Raw genomic sequence first — 18,339 nt, forward strand, 5'->3', positions numbered from 1 at the left:
ACCTAAAGTAGCTAGTGTAGCAGAAGTGGTGGCCACTGACGATTTAATATATATAGATAATTCGTAAATAATAATAATAAGAAGTAAATTTGACTGCTCGATTTTAAGGAGAATTTTGCCTTGAATGTTAGTTATGGTTTTCGTTTTATGACAAATGCCAGATGCAATCTAATGCTTATGTCGGCCCACTAATAATGCTTTCTGTGTCTTCTGTTTTCATACAAAAGTTGTAAGCTGAAAAGCACAATAACTTTTTACTCAAATAGGTACGCAACAACTCGTTTTGGTGTCACCACACAAAAAGTAAATGTTTGTACTGTGTTGCATTATATAAGAATATTGGATTATTCAATTCTTTCGAAATTAAGAGTTATCTCGGTAAACAGAATGCAACATCAGAACAAGACGTTATTTACTTTTCTAAATTATTTAAATTGTCAATATTGAGTCTAAATTTGAACTACATATTTTACTCGGTCTCGAAGGGTCGAGCAGAAATATTATTAATTGAGTTGATATGATTCAGTTCAGCTCGGAAATAGAATAAGCAGAAAAAACGTACTAAGACGTAACGAAACACGTACAGTTTTATACAAAAGACAGAATTTTTTTTTATCATATGGTTAACCCATGGATTTTGTCATATCCAAATAGGACCGCGCCAGCTGTGCTCGGGTATTAAAAAATGGACTGCTTTCCGTCTAACAAATGTTGTATAATACGTAGCAGCCTTTTGCTCGAGTTTTTAACTAAACTCTCTCGTTGCGTAGTTTCGACCTTATCATGAAATTAGGCCTATGTTAAAAGCTTTTCTCAACAGCATCAAGTTTTGCCATATCACCGACTTACTACTGGATATGTCTTACTGTCAGTTAACCATCGTAATGTTTCAAATTAATGCTCGACTGTATTATACCTCTACAACCTGTTTATTATTTGATCTTCTCTATTTTTCTGTATTGGCCACCGTTTATCCCAGTAATGTGTCGTAAGCCGCGCGGAAACCACCTGCTGCCAGATCCCCGCGACAGGTCAAGCCATTTAACTTTCGCTTTTGTATATAGTACGTGGTTCCTTTGTGGTGCTTTTCTGATTGGGTTGGCAACCCCAAGCCGAGTATTCGGAGGCGGAGCAATGAGTTTTTAGCAGCTGTAGCGGCAGCAGCGGTAGGAGTTCTTGTGTTGTGTGCGTATGCGCATGTGTGTGTGTAAAAAAGGAGAAGAGGGGGAATTGTGTATCGCTATCCGTTCCTTCATTTATTCAACCAACCGTCGAGCTGTCCGTCGGTCCATCGCGGCCACGGCAACTGGTTACGGTGGTAGAGATACTCGTTACATAAAACAACTCATAACAGCACATAAGGCATTGGCCGATCGTCAACCACTTTAGTTGTCAGCCCGGCAGCAATTGCGTGTTAAGTCGAGATCTGCTAGCCGCCTATGTATAGCAATTAGTACGAGGATAAACGACAACAGATTGACTTATTACTACTATATTACTCGCTGCTGGGTGACCAGTAAACCTATGATGGTTATATAAGGCTTGCCGCTCCAATGCTTAGTTGAACCGCTAGCACTTATTGGTCATTATTTTGACTAAATTAACTACCGCTACTATTGCTAGAATAAATGTTTCGTGCTGCTTCTACTATTAGATCTAGTAATACAACTACAACCTAAATCATTTACAGTGTTTGGCTCAATCAGTTTGCCTATCGCACTACAGCCACTGCCACATCTATAATATCCGTTCGCTTCTACTTCCTGTTCCATTCCTTAGTCCTTAGATCGGCAATAAAATTCTCCTGATGAGATGGTAACAATTTTAGGCGGCCAGGCGTTCTCTAGCCATCATCAAACTTCAGGTGCTATAAGCCTCTGCTTCTCGTTCTGTAATAGCTAATACGAGAATGAAAACATAACGCCTCCATCGGCGACTGGCTAAGTTTTTGTTGGACTTAGCTCGCGACCAAGAAACGAACGACCAGAAAACGTAGGACCACCGTCCGGGTATATATGTGGCGTTTAGTCAACGATGTCGTCGTGGCTATTGCGCGACGACAGCCACTAGCTAGGTTCTTCGCTTGCTATTGCTGACATTAGCTGGAACAAGCAAACAGACGAAAATCCAAGCGGCAATATGAGGCGGGCAACGAACCGGTAGCAGTATCAGTAGCGGTCGGCAACAGCTTTTGCTGCAGAAGCCACCGTGGGCATGGAAGCGGCGACCCAGTTCGCTTCCTTCCGGAGTGTTCATACCTTATCAGCTCTCTGCTTTTCGGGTAGTCGCGTCTACCTTTTGTTGCTGTTATCGCTGGCGGTGTCACAAATCCGACAGGCCGCCGCTAGGAAAGCCAACGAGCCAATACCCATCACGGACACCATTGTTGTTCACAGTCGTCTACAGCCTCTTCTCGTCGGCCTTTTTGCGTCAGTCTAAATGTCAGCATGTACAGTGACCATATGTATAGTTGGTCAGACTCGTCTTCTCCCCATTCTCTCCGATGTTTGATGCGAATTGATGGTGACGCAGCTGCTTAATGATATATACCCTACTTGACGAACGCACGAGTTTTCTTCGCGTCGCCACCACAACTTTTGCATTGCTACGCGGATAGTTACAAAAGGAAACATTGTTTCACAGGTCGTAAGTGGCTTATAGCTGGTAGGCAGGACACGATGTAAGGCTGAAAGCATCAGTTGGTTGGTAGGTTGCAACAAAGGTTGGACTTTGAAAACGTCGTATAGCTAGGCACTTCTCTGGCTACAAGGTACTACTGTACAATACCAAACTAGAATGTCGGCCTTATCTTTTTCCTCCCCTTTTTCTTGTGCGACCCTGACCGTTTGTTGGTCCAGTTCCTTGGTCGATCGAGTCAACGTCAACTACAGGAGCAAGTAGTGAACAGACAAAGCAACTTTTGTCGGATTATTGTAATGTTTTCAATGTGCGTAAGTTTTTGTCGCTGGTTCAAGCCCCGCCAACCGAGGTGCGTAATATAATAAAAGCATCATATTATCGCGCTAGCGCGGTACACCAACAGCAGTTGTTATAGAAGTGGAAGTAGGGGGGGGGGGGGGGTCGCAACGACAGAAAGAGCAGCGGGAAAGCCAAGTAGATTGGGGCTAGCGATGGATTACATGGTATAGTATGGCGTAGCGCGCAGGAGTGCCAAGTGGGCCAATGTTACTAGGTCACGGTAGACACACCGATGGGGGCCACTCCGCGATCGGGGCCTTAGGACGTTGAGAAAGAATTAGTCAACAGATAAACTGGGAAACGAAGCGATGACAGGGCATCGGAGCGGAAGGTCTCTACTATATGTATTGTGCATGCAGTATAGGAAAGGGAAGGATATATAAATAAGCTCCAGTAACAAGAGTAGCGTTTGCCCCGTTCTTCGTTACCCTCAAAGCAACTTGGAGGCAAAATAAAGACGACATTGTTGTGCCTCACTTCTAACTCAGTCTAGCTCCCTGTTGTCAAAGAATTACTGTATAGCTAATAGAAGCTCTGATAGAGATTTATAAAAGCACTAAAATGAGAAGTTCTCACTGTCCATAAAGAAACCGTAGCCGATGACGATGGTAGAAAAAAACGTAAACACTTAAACTTTCTATCTCTAATATATATATATATATATATATATATAGACCAGCCGTAAAGATTAAATTAAACTAATAGCCGATAAACGCAATCGATCAAACGTTACCGAAAAAAGTATGCATCTAGAACATAATAATGATCGAAAAATTATGCTTTATTGATTAGCGGTGAGGCGAGTATAATTCTAGAAAAAAAACAGCTGCCTTTGTTACTGTAAGCAATACGAGTAAAAACGAGAACCTTGAAAACGTCGAAGAGATTTCACTTAACAAAAACGTGATTTTACAAACTTAGAGCAAGTTTTATAGAAGCACCAAAGACTAGAGAGTATAGAGTTTCTAAATCACGCTTTCTATTCGTAATCTATTTAAAATGATACAGCTTTCCGCCGCATACGTTATATTAATGTTCAGCGAATTCAACCCTGTTTGAAACAATCAATCTTTTCCACGACTTTTAGCACATGCAGCAGTACAGTCTGAGAGATACTGGTCAGATTTAAGATTGAATCCTGTTGAAAAGAATTATAGTTGTCAGAAAAAACAGGACAGTAGGCGTTAAGTACAGGTCAGTTGGCGTTATTCTCATAACAACCATGAGAAAGATAAAACTAAAAGTTACCTACTCTACTATTACTTAGAGTTACGACTAGTAGAATAGATAGAATTACGGTACCCAATTTTGTTTAATCGAAATAAAATAGCAGGCTCAAAGTTGATAAGTTTAAGGTACTACAGCTGGGAATAGACAAAAGGAACATGTCGCAGATAACTCTATATGTAAATACAGAATCACAGTAATTCCTTGGGCTTTCCTGTAGTCCTGGAAACAAAGTTGACCATATGACAACATTTTTATAGGAGACGAGAAAGATCATAATGTAAGCATTTTTCAATAAAAAAGCGGAAAATATATCTGGCATTGTAGAAGGTTGGAAAAATATACGAAAGCCAGATTTGTCAGACAAGAAAATCGGCATTAGTTGTGTTTTTGTATTTGTCATGGAAATAGACAATTATAGCCAAGAATGCGTTTATTAGAAAATATCGCAAACAGTTCTGGCAACCCCGCTTTCTTAAGTAAGCGGTGGAAAATAAGCAACTATATTACTAAACCTCAAAAGAAAAAACGTTGCCTGGGCTATATTTTGAAAATAGCCTTTACATATGATTACACCCTGTAATAAACTTTGTAATGATTAATATTTGCTAAATTTATTTCACGAAAATTGTTGTTCAAATCGAACTTGCAACTTCTGGAACGATTTCAATGCAAACTACCGATTTGCTACAAACGGAACTTCACCATCATATTGGACCCATAATAACTAGAAACCATTATAATTATTGTTGTAAACTGAATGCCTTCATACGCGGGGTGAACTATGTAGGTTGCACACTGCACCTGGATGATAACATACTTTTATATTCAAAATATGTTAAATATGCAGTGTTTATAGATTATAGACTTCCCTTCAGAAAATTAAAAGTAAAATACATTTTGATATATATATATGTATCCTAGGTTGTAAAAAAGTACTGACAACTTTCAAGCCAAAATTGAATCAAATATTATCGATATTTTAAAATAATATTAGTAAACCCTAATTTCATCAATGGCCTTTTATTATTTTTTGGCAAAACCATAATATCATGACCGAAAAACTTTTGTAGTTTCTAGCGAAAAATCGTGACTTTTGCATCCGTTGATTGAAACTAAATGAACACCATTCAATTTCTGCAGAGGCAAAACAGATGATAGTACAATGGTGCAAGATGAGGGCCATACAGGGTATGCGTTAGAATTTTTCATCCAAATTTTCTCGGTCTTTACCGAGTAAATCAAGATGTAAGTTATTTGGCATTGTCTTAATGAAAGAAGACAATTTTGCCGTTCAAAAGTTCAGGTTGATTTTTTTCAATGGTCTATTGTAATAATATTAGTTATTGATAGTACAGATCTGAATCAATCATACTGCGAGGCGAAGACAACTCATAATCTACAAGTCTTTGTACAATCCTACCAAAAACGTTAATTGACGTCAGTTTAGTCTATGCCACTGGTTGGAGAACACATTTTGCTATTTTTTTTTACTTGCGTATTATTCTCGTATATAATCCACTTTCCATTACCCAAGATCAATCGTTCCAAAAATAGTTCAATTTCATTGTACTGTAGAGTTTCGCAGATAAAAATACGATCGAGTAAATTATTTTGCTTCAATTCGTATGACATCCTAACATCGAGCTTTTGTTGTAGCTTTTCAAGTGGTATGAAACTGTCTAGTAGTGGATGTTTGGTTTTCTGGCAACATCATGGCTAGTCACAACTTCCGTCATAATTTCGTCAACTTTTTCCTATCATGCGAACAACTACTATCATGAAAAGAATCTTTTGCATCGAAATTTCGGAACGAAAGCTATTTTTTATAATAATGCATTTTGACTATAAACTTTTTTATAGTTTTATCTTTTATGACCCTAGACAGCATCATTTCGAAGTCCCTAAACATTTGTTTCCTCTAGACGAGTGAGCACCATCGATCAGCAGATGCAAGGCGACGTTAAGCTCACCGCGTATTTCATTTAATCTCCTTTCATTAAGCCTTGCGTAGCTACACAATGGAACAAATGAGCCGTGGTAACAGTTCACTCCCTAGCACCTCTATCGACAGCGTTTACTCTACGACGCCCAGGAAATGTAACAACCTAAACCTAATTTTGCAATACGTGTTATGAACGCTACCCGGTGAGTGACATAAACAAAAATAATGTTATTTCTTACATTACACAGTTTTCTGTCGGCCAAATAGATTTAAATAGTTTCAAACAGAGGTGTCATATACAAATTTGTGTCCTTCTTTGGCATTTTTGCTGTTGTGCAATATACTGTCACTAAGGCTCGTTGTTGCACCGTATAATTGTAGCACAGTTGCCTACATAGGGTTTCTCTTGAGACAGACGTGAATATGGAAGTTAGTCTCAACGTTCCCAGTGATCGCTATTAGCGGCGTTTCGCCATAACAACTATTCTAAACTTAGAACATCGAATCCCGAACACTTAGGATATCTCCGCAAATAGAACACAGCCAATCTCGTAAGTTATGAAGAAAGAACAGATAGTTATTATCTGTGCTTATTTAAATTGAAGCATTATAACACTTCAACATAGACGAAAAATGTTTAATAAAACTTTGAAACATATGTAGAAGTTGACTTTTTAGAAGGTGCCGTCTGTTCTTGTGTATTAATATATATTCCTAATTAGTAAATACGTTACCTGTAGCAACCTGTGTGTACTTATGTCTTCTCTTCAATTTAAACACAAAGTGGTTCAGGACAGTTTTGGACAGATGGAACACATGATTTTTGTTGACCATCGAAATGGTTAGAAAAAAACGATTATGGCAAGCTAAAATCTAGAAGAACAAAAAGCTGAAATTTGCAAAGCAGCAAAAGAAAAACATAACATTTATGCAGAGGCCGGTAGGTCTATGCCATTGCGAATGCCAGATTTTTGTAGAATGAAATAAACGAGAAATAACACGAATATAAAATGTATAGTCATCACTTGTTAGCTTCTATTAAGGATTATTCACTTATATTTTGATTTATCGATTATTGCGACGGTCTAATATTTTTTTTTTATAGCTGGTTATCATTTAGCCCAAAGAGAACAGATATAACTTTACGCATTATAAAGGTCTGGAAAGAAACTGGGGCTTTAATAGCAAGTAGAGAAAGTTCCAAGAGTCTCATAATATTACTGGCATGATTGATTACTACTTGTTACGGCATACAGTTTTACAGATATAAAGATGTATATTAAGTGAACATTACTGAAGACATTAGCTCGACTGAAAAAGGATAGTACTAGCTTAAAGTCGCGTTTCATATATCTAGTGAAAAAAGTCATAAAAACAAAAGCAGTTTTTATGTAACTGGAAATACTATTAGTACTCCAAGGCAATACTGAATTCAATATTGTGACCTTTGCAGCTGTTGTTTCCAGCTGCTTTTAAACAATCGAACTCCTAGCAAGCTATTATGAGATAAATCGAAAAATCATTAAACATTCGCTTCATATTTTTCCTTATACCTAACATACTCAAAAATCTTACGTGGGCCAGTAGGCCTATAGTGTGAGAAATATACAACGGCAAGTAAAATTATACTGCAACAGTTTGTTGATAGGTATTCTGGAATGAGTCGATAACAGTAATAATAATATAAGTTTGCTTTCGAGATTCCGTTTAGTGTTAAATTCAATGGAGCTTTAGCATCTTGCCTCAAGGTATAGCGCTAAGAAAATCTGATCCATTACGAACCCTAACCCAGGGTAGCCCTGGTCTATTGATATAATTGCGGTGCGAATGAAAAATGTCTTATTAAACGAGAAGCGTCTTTCAGTTTCTTCGAAAGATTACGTTCGCATGCTTCGAGTGAGAATTGCAATTTGATTAACATACTATAGCTTTGAAATGTTGATTACGGTATGAATGTTCCATTGATGGACCCTGTTTCTGCCGTGTCGTACCGTATTAGAAATAGCGTGACGTGAAAAACCGCGTCTTTTGCGCGCCATCATCGCCAGGTTGGAAGATACGGTTTTCTCTCTCTTCCCCAAGGTTAACATGTACGGGCTCCGCTGGCTCTGGTCAGAAAAAAACATATGATAGTGTATGACTGAGCTTCTTCGAATCAATAGTCGGTGGTAGTAATGTTCAATTCTGTGTTCCATAAGCGACCGATTAGAGTGATCCGAAATGGCATAGAACCATGAAGTAATTGATTACGACATAGACTACGTTGTTCACGTTGATGCTTTCGCCACAGCACTGAAGCAGTATCAAACCAGGGACATGGTCACAATATCAGTCAGCAAAGCGTCCTATACCTAAGTACAGCTGGCATTCGAAACCTCTGATTCGACATTTCTCGTCTGTAATAGCGTTTCTGTATTCAGACAATCTCGTTTATGCCAACGGGCGAGTCAGTGCATAGGTATTTGGGCTAATTACGTTCATGTTATGCATCGGCCACAAGTTAATTTATTTCAAACAGTAGTAAAAAAACGACCTCACATCGAAGAACGGAAGCCTTACTGCCATGTCTAAACGAAGCTTGAATTATACCAGCCCAAGCTCAACCAGGGAGCCGATTAAAACTTAATGCCAGAATGAAAACACAACAAGATGAGGAAGACATTGTAACAAGGTTTGATGCCCAACTCGGACAATTTGGTTCAACCAACTCATGTTCGTAGCAGAACATTCGGATTATCGAGATATCAGTATTCTGCGCTGCCTGAACAATTTGAAAAGCGGAAACATTTCTTCCAGCTATTCAAACGAAGAGGTGCGATCGACGTTCATTCAAGCTAGCAAAAATCAAAGACTGAATTTACTACAACGATGGGTATTCATCTCAGTCGTCAGAATGGACTTGCTGATGGCGAGGATATAAATAGTAGTTCCGTCTACAGATACCCTCCGAAAAGTGGTGAGGATAAAGTTGAAAACAGCATTGCACAGTTGACTAGAGCACCGTTTGCATATCCAGGAACTGATGTCACATAATGAAAGATGCGAATTCGTTAAATTAACACTTTGATCTTTCACAATTTGGATGAGCCCTAAATAAATGTCCAAGTTAGATAGGATTATTTTGAATAACTTTGATACTGAAAATAACCATTAACTATTCATGAAACTAGTTCGTGCTCATTTTCAGTCTGTATTGTGCTGGCATTTAATTAATTTTATATACAAATACCTCGTCTTGGACTATTATACCTCAACCGTGAAGAAGTCCCTCAAGAAACTCGCATGTAGTGAATTCCTTTGCACTTATCCAGGGCTTTAACAGAACAACAAAGGGTATCTAGGGAAGCATTAAGGTTACTGATGCTGCTTTAAACCAATGAAGATATAACTTAGAAAGACCAGTTCATTCCTTAAGTAATGGATCGCGTTGCCACATTTGAAAAAAAGTGCGTCAACGTTAGGACAAAAAAAATTCAGACGTTCTTTACCTGCGGAACGTACTCGAAGTTACTCTGAAACGTTGTTAAATTAGTAAATCCATTTTAACCTACTGTATTTAAGAATAATGCCTTAAAATGTTTATTATTTCAGTTTACGGCACATGTTTTTTAAAATAAGTCGAGACTGCCCGTTAAATTTTGGATTCTACAGCTACAATATGTTAGAGTTACAAATTGATACTTGTTTCATTTTTTCCCTTAATTATATCATATGTTTTAATTCAGTTCGACCACAGACACGACCTTAATTATATAGCGATCGCCCGTGTAAACATTTCTTTGAAATGCATAGTATTAAAATGTTTGAGTCAGTCCAGGCCTTCAGGCGTTCTATTATATTTGTGACCAAAAAAAATTAAAGCTTAAACATGCTCATTATAGGTATTCAAGTTTGCTCTTAAATGTTTGTACTTTAGTGGATCTTATTTTACTTTTTAAATATATTCTTCTTGTTGTCAAGGATGCAGTACATACTGGACTTTCTTTTCAACATTGTGTAAGCCACAAGTATTGTCAGCAAATCTTAATTTGTTCGCTTACTTTTTTTATTTTGTTTATTCGGTTTTTGGTGATTTGATACGTAAGAAAGTAAAAAAATACTTGATGGATAATAAGTAGAGCGGCGTAGCATTCTTTGTCTTACATATAACTCTACGATTTCCGAGGGATTTGGAGATTTGCGAAGGTTAATATTTCATCCATAATGTTTGAGATAGAATGTAACTCCAATTTGCTGCTCTTCTTGGAAAATATGATTTTATTAGCTTTTTAATTAACCAGTTATTGAGCTAGGTTAAACAAATCTACAAAGATCAGCATCACTTCAAGTATTTTAATTAGGTACTTGCAAACGAGAAATTTTAATCGGCCAATGCAAATCATTTGTTGATGATACTTTTTTCATTTGTGGTTTCGTCTTATTCATGAAGTATTAAGTTACAGTTGATTATGTTCCGACAAATTATAGAAAAATTGGATTTTTTTGGAACCTCGAGTGCGCTCAGCATATTTTATCAGTTAGTAGGTTATATCTAAATTATCAATATTTAAAACCGTTTTCACCAATAGTCACGTAATGCCTGACTTATAGATAGTCGAGTATCTAATGAGCTATAAAATGTGTATAATAATTTTTAAAAATGTAACGTGTTTTATCGCAGGTACTCTCTAGCAAGTCACAGTAATAGCGTAATTTGTACGGGCGGTCTTGCTTTGCCCTGCTACTTGCAGGTAACTATTTTGCATCGCATTTTATAATGGGTGGAGAGCGGTTTGATGCCTCCCAACCAGAAGCCTATCTGTTCGGGGAGAACTCAGACCTGAATTTCCTTGCCTCACGACCTTTACCGTTTCCCTACCCAGCACCTCAGCCGAACGAACCAACTCGTCCACTCCGATGTCTCATAAATATTCGAAAAGAATCTCTCAGATTTGTGAGGTAAACTTTACTCTCAAGCTCAAACGTGTTTGGTTCTTTATGAAGATCTTCGACTAATTCTATGGCTGTTTTCTATTATATAATCTAAGTATGCCTGTTTAAAAAAGAATATGTAACCCGTGTATGTGATACTTCTGATCAACTGCAGAGTAAAAACTGGCAGCGGTAATAATAGTGAGGGGTCAACTAAAAAGAATGCTAGTTCAGACGATACCTGTAACGGTGGTCCAAGTCCAGGAACAACAGGTTCCGGCTCAACGAAGTACAACATTGAGTTTATCTTCGATACCGAGTGTCGTTGTGCAATAACTGTACTCTACTTTTGCACCGAGGAAGTTACTCCAAATGGCATAGTGTGAGTATTTATTGCCACTTTGTTTCGTATAAACATAGACTCATTAACATCACCCTCCATAAAGAAAGCACGAATCACGAAACTTTTTCAGAAAGGTTGGAAAATATTTTTATTAGCATCTTTGCAGAATAATTTTTATACCACGAGCATCAGCATATCATATATAGCTTCCGTATCTTTTTAGGGGTCTAACTAAATAGATAGAAACAATTAATGCGTAATCGTTAACGTGCCCTACGTGCATGTAAGTTTCATCTTCGATCTCAAGGCCCACATTCATGAAAATTGTTTCGTTTGGGTTTTTGATTTTGCAGGTACTGTCCCCGCTTTCCAACAATGTCATCGGAAACCTACCATTACAAGCGCGGCTGCAATCAACTCTTCCAACAAACCTCGCACGTTTTTGACCCCTCGAAATATTCAGACGCTGAACTTGCATTTAATAATAATTACACAATGTTCCTCGCCGATATCCAGAGTAAGAGAAGAACTACCTTGGCATAGTAAAAAGTTGTTGGTTATTGACATACAGTGTATTACAAAGACCGTGTGCGCTTTGGTAGGTATCAATATCAATGGCCTGCTAGGATATCACGCACGCGTTTTGAAATCATTTCGAATATATGAAAAGTAGTTATGATAACTTAATACATCCAGAAAGTAATCACAATTATCACCTGAGATATGTGCTGTATGCAAGATACCTCTAGATTTATATTGATATGTGTGAGCCTAGCCCCGTAATTTATGTAAGTTAGGAAAATAAGTAAATTACCGTTTAATACTCGTTTGCCGCTTTATGACCTGTCTGTACAGGATGTGAACGTGCCGTTGACGGAATGGGTCTTGGGGGTGGCGCGGGGGGTGTAGGCGCTGGTGCGGGTGGAGGAAGCAGCCCGAATGGGGGAGCGTCGCTAAGTGGTTTTGGAAATGGCATTGGTGGCGGAGGCTGCGACTCGGGAAGTGCTGGAGAAGTATTTCCAGTTGTGATCCATTGTGTTGCCGAAGAAGGTGAAGAGCCCCGACAAAGTCACGTACTTCTAGCAGGTAAGATGCATCGATATATCTAATTCTGAGAAATATTTATATAGATCCTCAAATTCCCAAATTTGATTGAATCGAAAAAGGAAACACGGATAAGTGCCCCATAGAAAATGAGGCATTTTTAGGATTATTATTTTATGTTCGTAAAGTAATTATCATTAAAAGACTTAATTGAGTGCCGCATGTTCAATTGCGTGGTGTACCCAGTTAACACGATTTGAATTTTTTGTATCCTCACCGACGTACCCCAATCAGTTGTAGAGCGGGCGAGTTCAGCAATGATGGGTTCTGGGGCGGATTCCGGAGGAGGGGGCAGTATTTCGCAGCCAACTGGATCCAGTTATACTTTGAAGCCGCTCAAGCAGAAACTGTTCGTCGATGGACTCGTTTATCTCCTACAGGAGATTTACGGGATTGAGAATAAGAATAACATCTGTAGTAATAGCAATATACATAATGGATGCTCTCAGAACAATGGTTGCTCGCACGGTCTTAGTCACAATGTACGTACTTACTGTAATAATAACTGCGCGTATGGAACAATGCCCGTGTAGACAGAGTAAACTTTTGTGAGTTTAGGAAATTCTGTTGTTACTCTCTCTATTTTATTTCAGTGAATGACTTAATACGTTAGCTCAATTCACCAAATAAGTTTTTCAAGTAAATATGTAACATTATAGGGCTCAAAAAAGCGATTTCTAGCTGTTTTTTTCTGAAGTGCATTTTTGAATGATTCTTGAGCTTATCTCATCATTGTTTCCAGTTTTTTTTTTTAATATACATTATTTTTATTGAATTTTCGTTTAGATCCATGATTCTAGAAAAATTAATCTATTCTAAATGCCAGCGCGTTGATTTGCTCTTATTAGGATGACGGTGGCTCTTCTATCGATGGAGTCGGAGGACTGTGCGACGAGTCTGACTCCGAGGAAGAATCTGGAGGAGAATGCGTAATTTGTATGTCGGAGCCTAGGGACACGCTGATTTTACCTTGTCGGCATCTATGTCTTTGCGCAGCGTGTGCTGATTCGCTACGCTACCAAGCGAACAACTGCCCCATTTGCCGGGCTCCGTTCCGCGCCCTGCTTCAGATACGGGCTGTACGCAAGATGCTCCTTAGCTCACACCCTTCGGCTCATCTCAATAACGAACACCAACTACATCAAGTGCGTTTAAGTCAACAGTTGTTCGACTTCGCAATCCTTGAATTGAATCACTCGTTCATACACTTCTTTAGCAATAGCATAATAGGTTATTACAAGAAATCATGAAGCGCACTTCAATTCTAGTTGCGAACGCCTCCTTGACCAATGAATTTACCTATCTAATTATAGGTGTAATCAACTTCCCTAGACTTTAGCAGAAGCATCATCAGGCTTTGAATTACAGGTTGGGCAGGATGTCCCTGCTGGCTACGAGAGTATTCCGTTGCTTGAGGCTCTTAATGGACCAATGGGAGGGAATCAGGCTATGATCACGTCTCAAATTGGCCAGGCTGGTAAACATGTTCGCCTGCATGCGAACAGTTCCTCCGCGAATCCTTCACATTCACCGCGTTCCGAATGCCATCAACAGGTGAATATCGGCCTCGTTTAACACGCGTTACAACCTAATATTTATCGTAATGTTTGCTACTCAACTAATACTACTGATCTTACATATTTTAAATGCTCATTTTGCTCAGTTCCATATTATTTTAACCGGTATTTTTTCAGGGTGGCCCAGGTAAGAGGAGTAACGGGAGCGGGAGTGGCTCAGGCGGTGGAGCGGGTGGTGGAGGTAAAATAGGGAAAATGCATCGCAACAAATCAAGTTCTGCTGGGAGCCTTCGACACCAGCAGCAGCAGCTACAGACTCATAGTCCACTGAGGATTTCGGAGCAGATGGCTCTGGTTAGTAACTCGGCACGGGATGGAAGTGGAGTAAATTCGATAGGGCAGCTAGAAGGAACAATGACAATGCTCGGAACAGAAGAAAATCAACCGCTTGCTCGGGCCGAGACGGCGCCTCTACCTGGGAGACATCGAAGACACAAGGATAAGTTGCAGGGACAATTGCAGCAACAGGGTCGAGGACTGGGCAAGAGCGCCAGACCACATACAGCATCACACGCTAGTGCAACGTCTCTCGCCGTAAGTTACCAACTCGGAAATTGGCCTCACCTCGCTTTTCAGTGATGTGCGTTCGGATATGGCTTATGCGCTACTGTAAGCCTGGTACGAAAAACATTTTTTGTGACTCACACGATCTCGTCATCTCTTAACATTTGTCAAAATAGGTTGTAAAAAACTCAACAGAGAAAAAAAAGTGTATTAATATCAGATAAATTATGATACTTTGCATTAAGGGGAAATTCTATATCTAATAAACTGATCTTAATGTTTGATCTAAATCACACTTTTAAAGTTAGCATTAGTGATCTCGTTCTCCATCAGTCTACCTAAATAATAAATGTACTGAATGAATTGCTAGTGATTACGAGGCAATATGTTCACTTTTATTTATTAATATTGATTGTGAATAACTGAACGCAGTGCCTTCTATTTTATTTCAAATATCGCGACGATACGAATATCTTTATAATACAGTTTTGATACATCTGGGAACTATATAATTTGAAAAGATTTTAACTGAAAATAGAAATTTAAACTTTTGTCACGTAAGTAATCCAAGTTCTCTTTTTCTGAAAGTTTAATGTTATTTTTTTTGAAGTGTAATACTAAGAAGTGACGAGCCAAACGACATAATGTATATTACTCAAACAAATGCAACATGCTAGAAGTCATAGAAATGGTTATACAACAAAGGTCAATACTGTAATTTTTATTTTACGCTTAGTGCCAATTGCGCTATAACACTGGTTTGCATCAGTATGAACATGAACTTACGAATTTAAAAATAATTTTGTATTCTATTTTTTCGAATTCTTTGCATTGAGCTAATAGCATTATATACTTTATTTTTCAGATGGATAACTTGTCAGCTGAGAGTACATCTTTGCTGGACGGTGAAGATAATGGCAGAGTAGCGGGAGACGGAACCCTAGCCGGAGAGGGATGCGATCGGGGCGATTTCGGGGTACATTCTGCGTTCCCTCCCCCAGGATCGCCATCTCCCGCAGCCGCGACCGTAATTACAGTAGACCAAGCAACGGACACAAGTCTTGACAATCGGTGCGTTCTGAATGGTAACTAAGATATCTAAAAAGTCAGTTTCTGTTGGTCATAATCGTATGCAAACGTACCGGTTTCATTTTTCAAGTCTACTAAAATGCATTTTTATTCAGCCAAAGTAAACGAATATACAAACTTGATACAAGTTTCCAAGAATGTTCGAAATGTATGTTTTTACGTGGAACAATCGTTAATATTATGGGTTTTTTTTGCAGAGATCTTCATGGATCGCGCGAAGATGCCAGGGATATGGACATGCTTTTTCAGCGGAGGAAAGCCTTTCCAGATTCCGGTATGAGTTTTATTGGCTAACTGGAAACAGTGGCTATCGGCTTCCACTATATTTATCAAAGTACTGGGCAACATCGGTTATAATAAATATCAAACGTCTCTAATTACGTTCTTTCCGTTTTCTCTTTTCGATACTATTTACTGACTGGAAACAGGGTCGTGCACCGTACGTGCGGGCAGCGAAAGTGAGCCTGCAGAGTTGGAGCTCGTAGAACAAGTAGAAACGGGCCGAGTAGTGGCAGCCTCAACTTTGGCGTACGACTCAAGCGGTACAGATCTGCCCACACTAGCTCCAGGTCAGTATCTATGGTAAACGAACGCAGACGTTTAGCGTTCATGAATATGTACGTGCGCCCATAAGAGAATAGAATATAATAGTTGCTTTCAGTATACACATGATAGAGTTACGTAGGGCACTAGTAATGGATTGTTTGAGTTGTGGTGTCGTTATAGATGTACGGTGCTACATTAGCTTTCAACGTATAACATTTACAATGGCCCTATTCTCGTTAAGGTACCCCAAAATCAGGCTCTGCCCGTTCAAGTGCTGACAGTTTCTCAAGCGCGGGCTCAGGCACTCGTCTTCTAGTTAACGCTACAACAGGATCCTCGACAACAAGTACAGGTAAGATGCCAAAGTAAACTTCATTGGTGCTCATGTACTGTGCACTCCGCATGTTTCGCACTGTACCCGCGTTCTTCGAACTGTATACTTACGTTGTAAATATCGAACGGTCATTATTGACGGATATAAAGCATGTACCAAGCAAATAGCCTATGCAACCGATTTGAAAAGGCAACCATGCACTGATTAGAACGTACATTGCGGTTTACATATGTGACGATGTATCTTATGTTCATTACCAGGAGCTGGAGGGCATGCGGCTGTCACTGTAGTCACGATCAAGCAGCAACAAGTGAGGCCCACCTGTGGAGATACGGAAGAGGTTTAACGTCTAAGGACAATATGCGAGATGATCATCCCAGTCATTTTAGGTCTACGGCAGCCTCTTAAACCGTTTATTGCATTATTATGCTGGAACAAGGGATCTGTACATCCCGTAAAAGCGCAGCGTTTAACGCCGTAGACGAGACAGCTAGTGTACTGCGCAACAAAATGATTCACAAAAGCGTTGTGTGTAGCCGTTCAGAAGAAAACAATGGCTTTAGAAGTATAGTGCTTGGCTAGAGTTTAAATACATACGCAAGATACACCTCGCCCAAAACGAATATCCCCAATACGGCTTTAGGAACAAGATAATTCGTTAGTGGGCGCAAACAAATTGCTTACTAAATTCCGTGTGCTATTTTCGCGAAACTGAAAATATGAATGTGACATTTTTTCTTTTCATCTTATGACAAAATCAATACCGACTCTTATACGCCTTGCCGTACATCACCGTGTATGCTGTCAATATCGATTTGACGAATCTCGCCTAACTGTATCACTCAGAGAATGCATTCTTTTTCGTTTCGAGGAAGATGTTTCTGTGTCGTCAGCTTTCCATGTTACATTCCAATATTTTGTAATGTACCACCTAAACTCAGTAATCACTAGAAGAAGGCAGAAACATTACTGCTTGGATTATTATCTGCGTACACCTATCGGAGATCGTAATTAGGTGAAACCGACTGATTAGGTATTCGATAACATGATTACGAAGTGCCGACATTTTCTATCATGGGAAAACACTGGGACGACTACGAAGCAAGCTGCGACAAGTTTCGGCGAAGCGAAAAGCAAGTGACTAATAGAATTCACGAGTACTAAGAGTTTATATTTTTTTCATTACTGATTCACTTTACCAATCCACTTCGTTCATTTAGTGCTGATGCGGTGTTTTCTATTGAAAACCTCTATGAGAATTACGAGACGTATTTTTGTCATTTTGCGTTAGTTTTTACGTATTGATTAAGGTAGTGACACATGGTTTATTATACATTAGTTTATGTTGTGTCTCTCCATCTCTCTGTGATGCTAATATATATATATATATATATAAATGAAAGGTAGCTCTAAATACTTGTAACTAATTTTACTAATGCTACAATCGTTAGAATCTATAAGGATATATATATATGATGATGCAGATGAATAAATGCTTTAGCGCGAAACGAGCATATTATAAACACTTGCAATCTCAATTTCAACTCCATAAATCATATTCTGGACTGAATATGAACCCCCTATATATATGTGTGTGTGAGTCTCAGATGATTTTGTGTGATACGCCTTCGTTACATTCTATTAGAAATAAATCACTGCAGAGATGCAGCACTGCTATCTCGATTTTCCTTATGTTTTTTTTAAATGGGTGCCATAGGACAAAAGTCTAATTTCAGTATTAACGAAAACCTATAATGCGGTATGTGGACGCTTAATAAAG

At 38.9% G+C, this 18,339-nt stretch overlaps 1 protein-coding gene across 3 annotated transcripts; it reads left to right on the forward strand.

Annotated features, from left to right (window-relative positions):
• The first annotated feature begins 6,202 nt into the window (after window positions 1-6,202).
• Window positions 6,203-18,242, forward strand: Mrgn1 (Mahogunin ring finger 1). Of its 3 annotated transcripts, none has more exons than XM_022807142.2 (14): window positions 6,203-6,354; window positions 10,882-11,089; window positions 11,238-11,444; window positions 11,759-11,922; window positions 12,261-12,491; window positions 12,744-12,991; window positions 13,358-13,654; window positions 13,878-14,063; window positions 14,204-14,620; window positions 15,456-15,661; window positions 15,877-15,953; window positions 16,108-16,248; window positions 16,467-16,577; window positions 16,820-18,242. In XM_022807142.2, the coding sequence occupies exons 2-14, from the start codon at window positions 10,908-10,910 to the stop codon at window positions 16,903-16,905; spliced, it is 2,553 nt and encodes an 850-aa protein (XP_022662877.1). In that variant the 5' UTR covers window positions 6,203-6,354; window positions 10,882-10,907; the 3' UTR covers window positions 16,906-18,242. The 3 variants fall into 3 exon arrangements, 2 of the variants coding, with proteins under 2 accessions (XP_022662877.1, XP_022662876.1); XM_022807141.2 differs by lacking the exon at window positions 6,203-6,354 and adding an exon at window positions 8,253-9,107; XR_015329391.1 differs by lacking the exons at window positions 6,203-6,354; window positions 16,820-18,242 and adding an exon at window positions 8,250-9,107 and having other exon boundaries at window positions 15,456-15,675.
• The last annotated feature ends 97 nt before the right edge of the window (window positions 18,243-18,339 follow it).

Source organism: Varroa destructor, unplaced genomic scaffold (assembly GCF_002443255.2).
Source record: "Varroa destructor unplaced genomic scaffold, Vdes_3.0 BEIS01000005.1, whole genome shotgun sequence".
Classification (NCBI taxonomy): Eukaryota; Metazoa; Arthropoda; class Arachnida; order Mesostigmata; family Varroidae; genus Varroa; species Varroa destructor.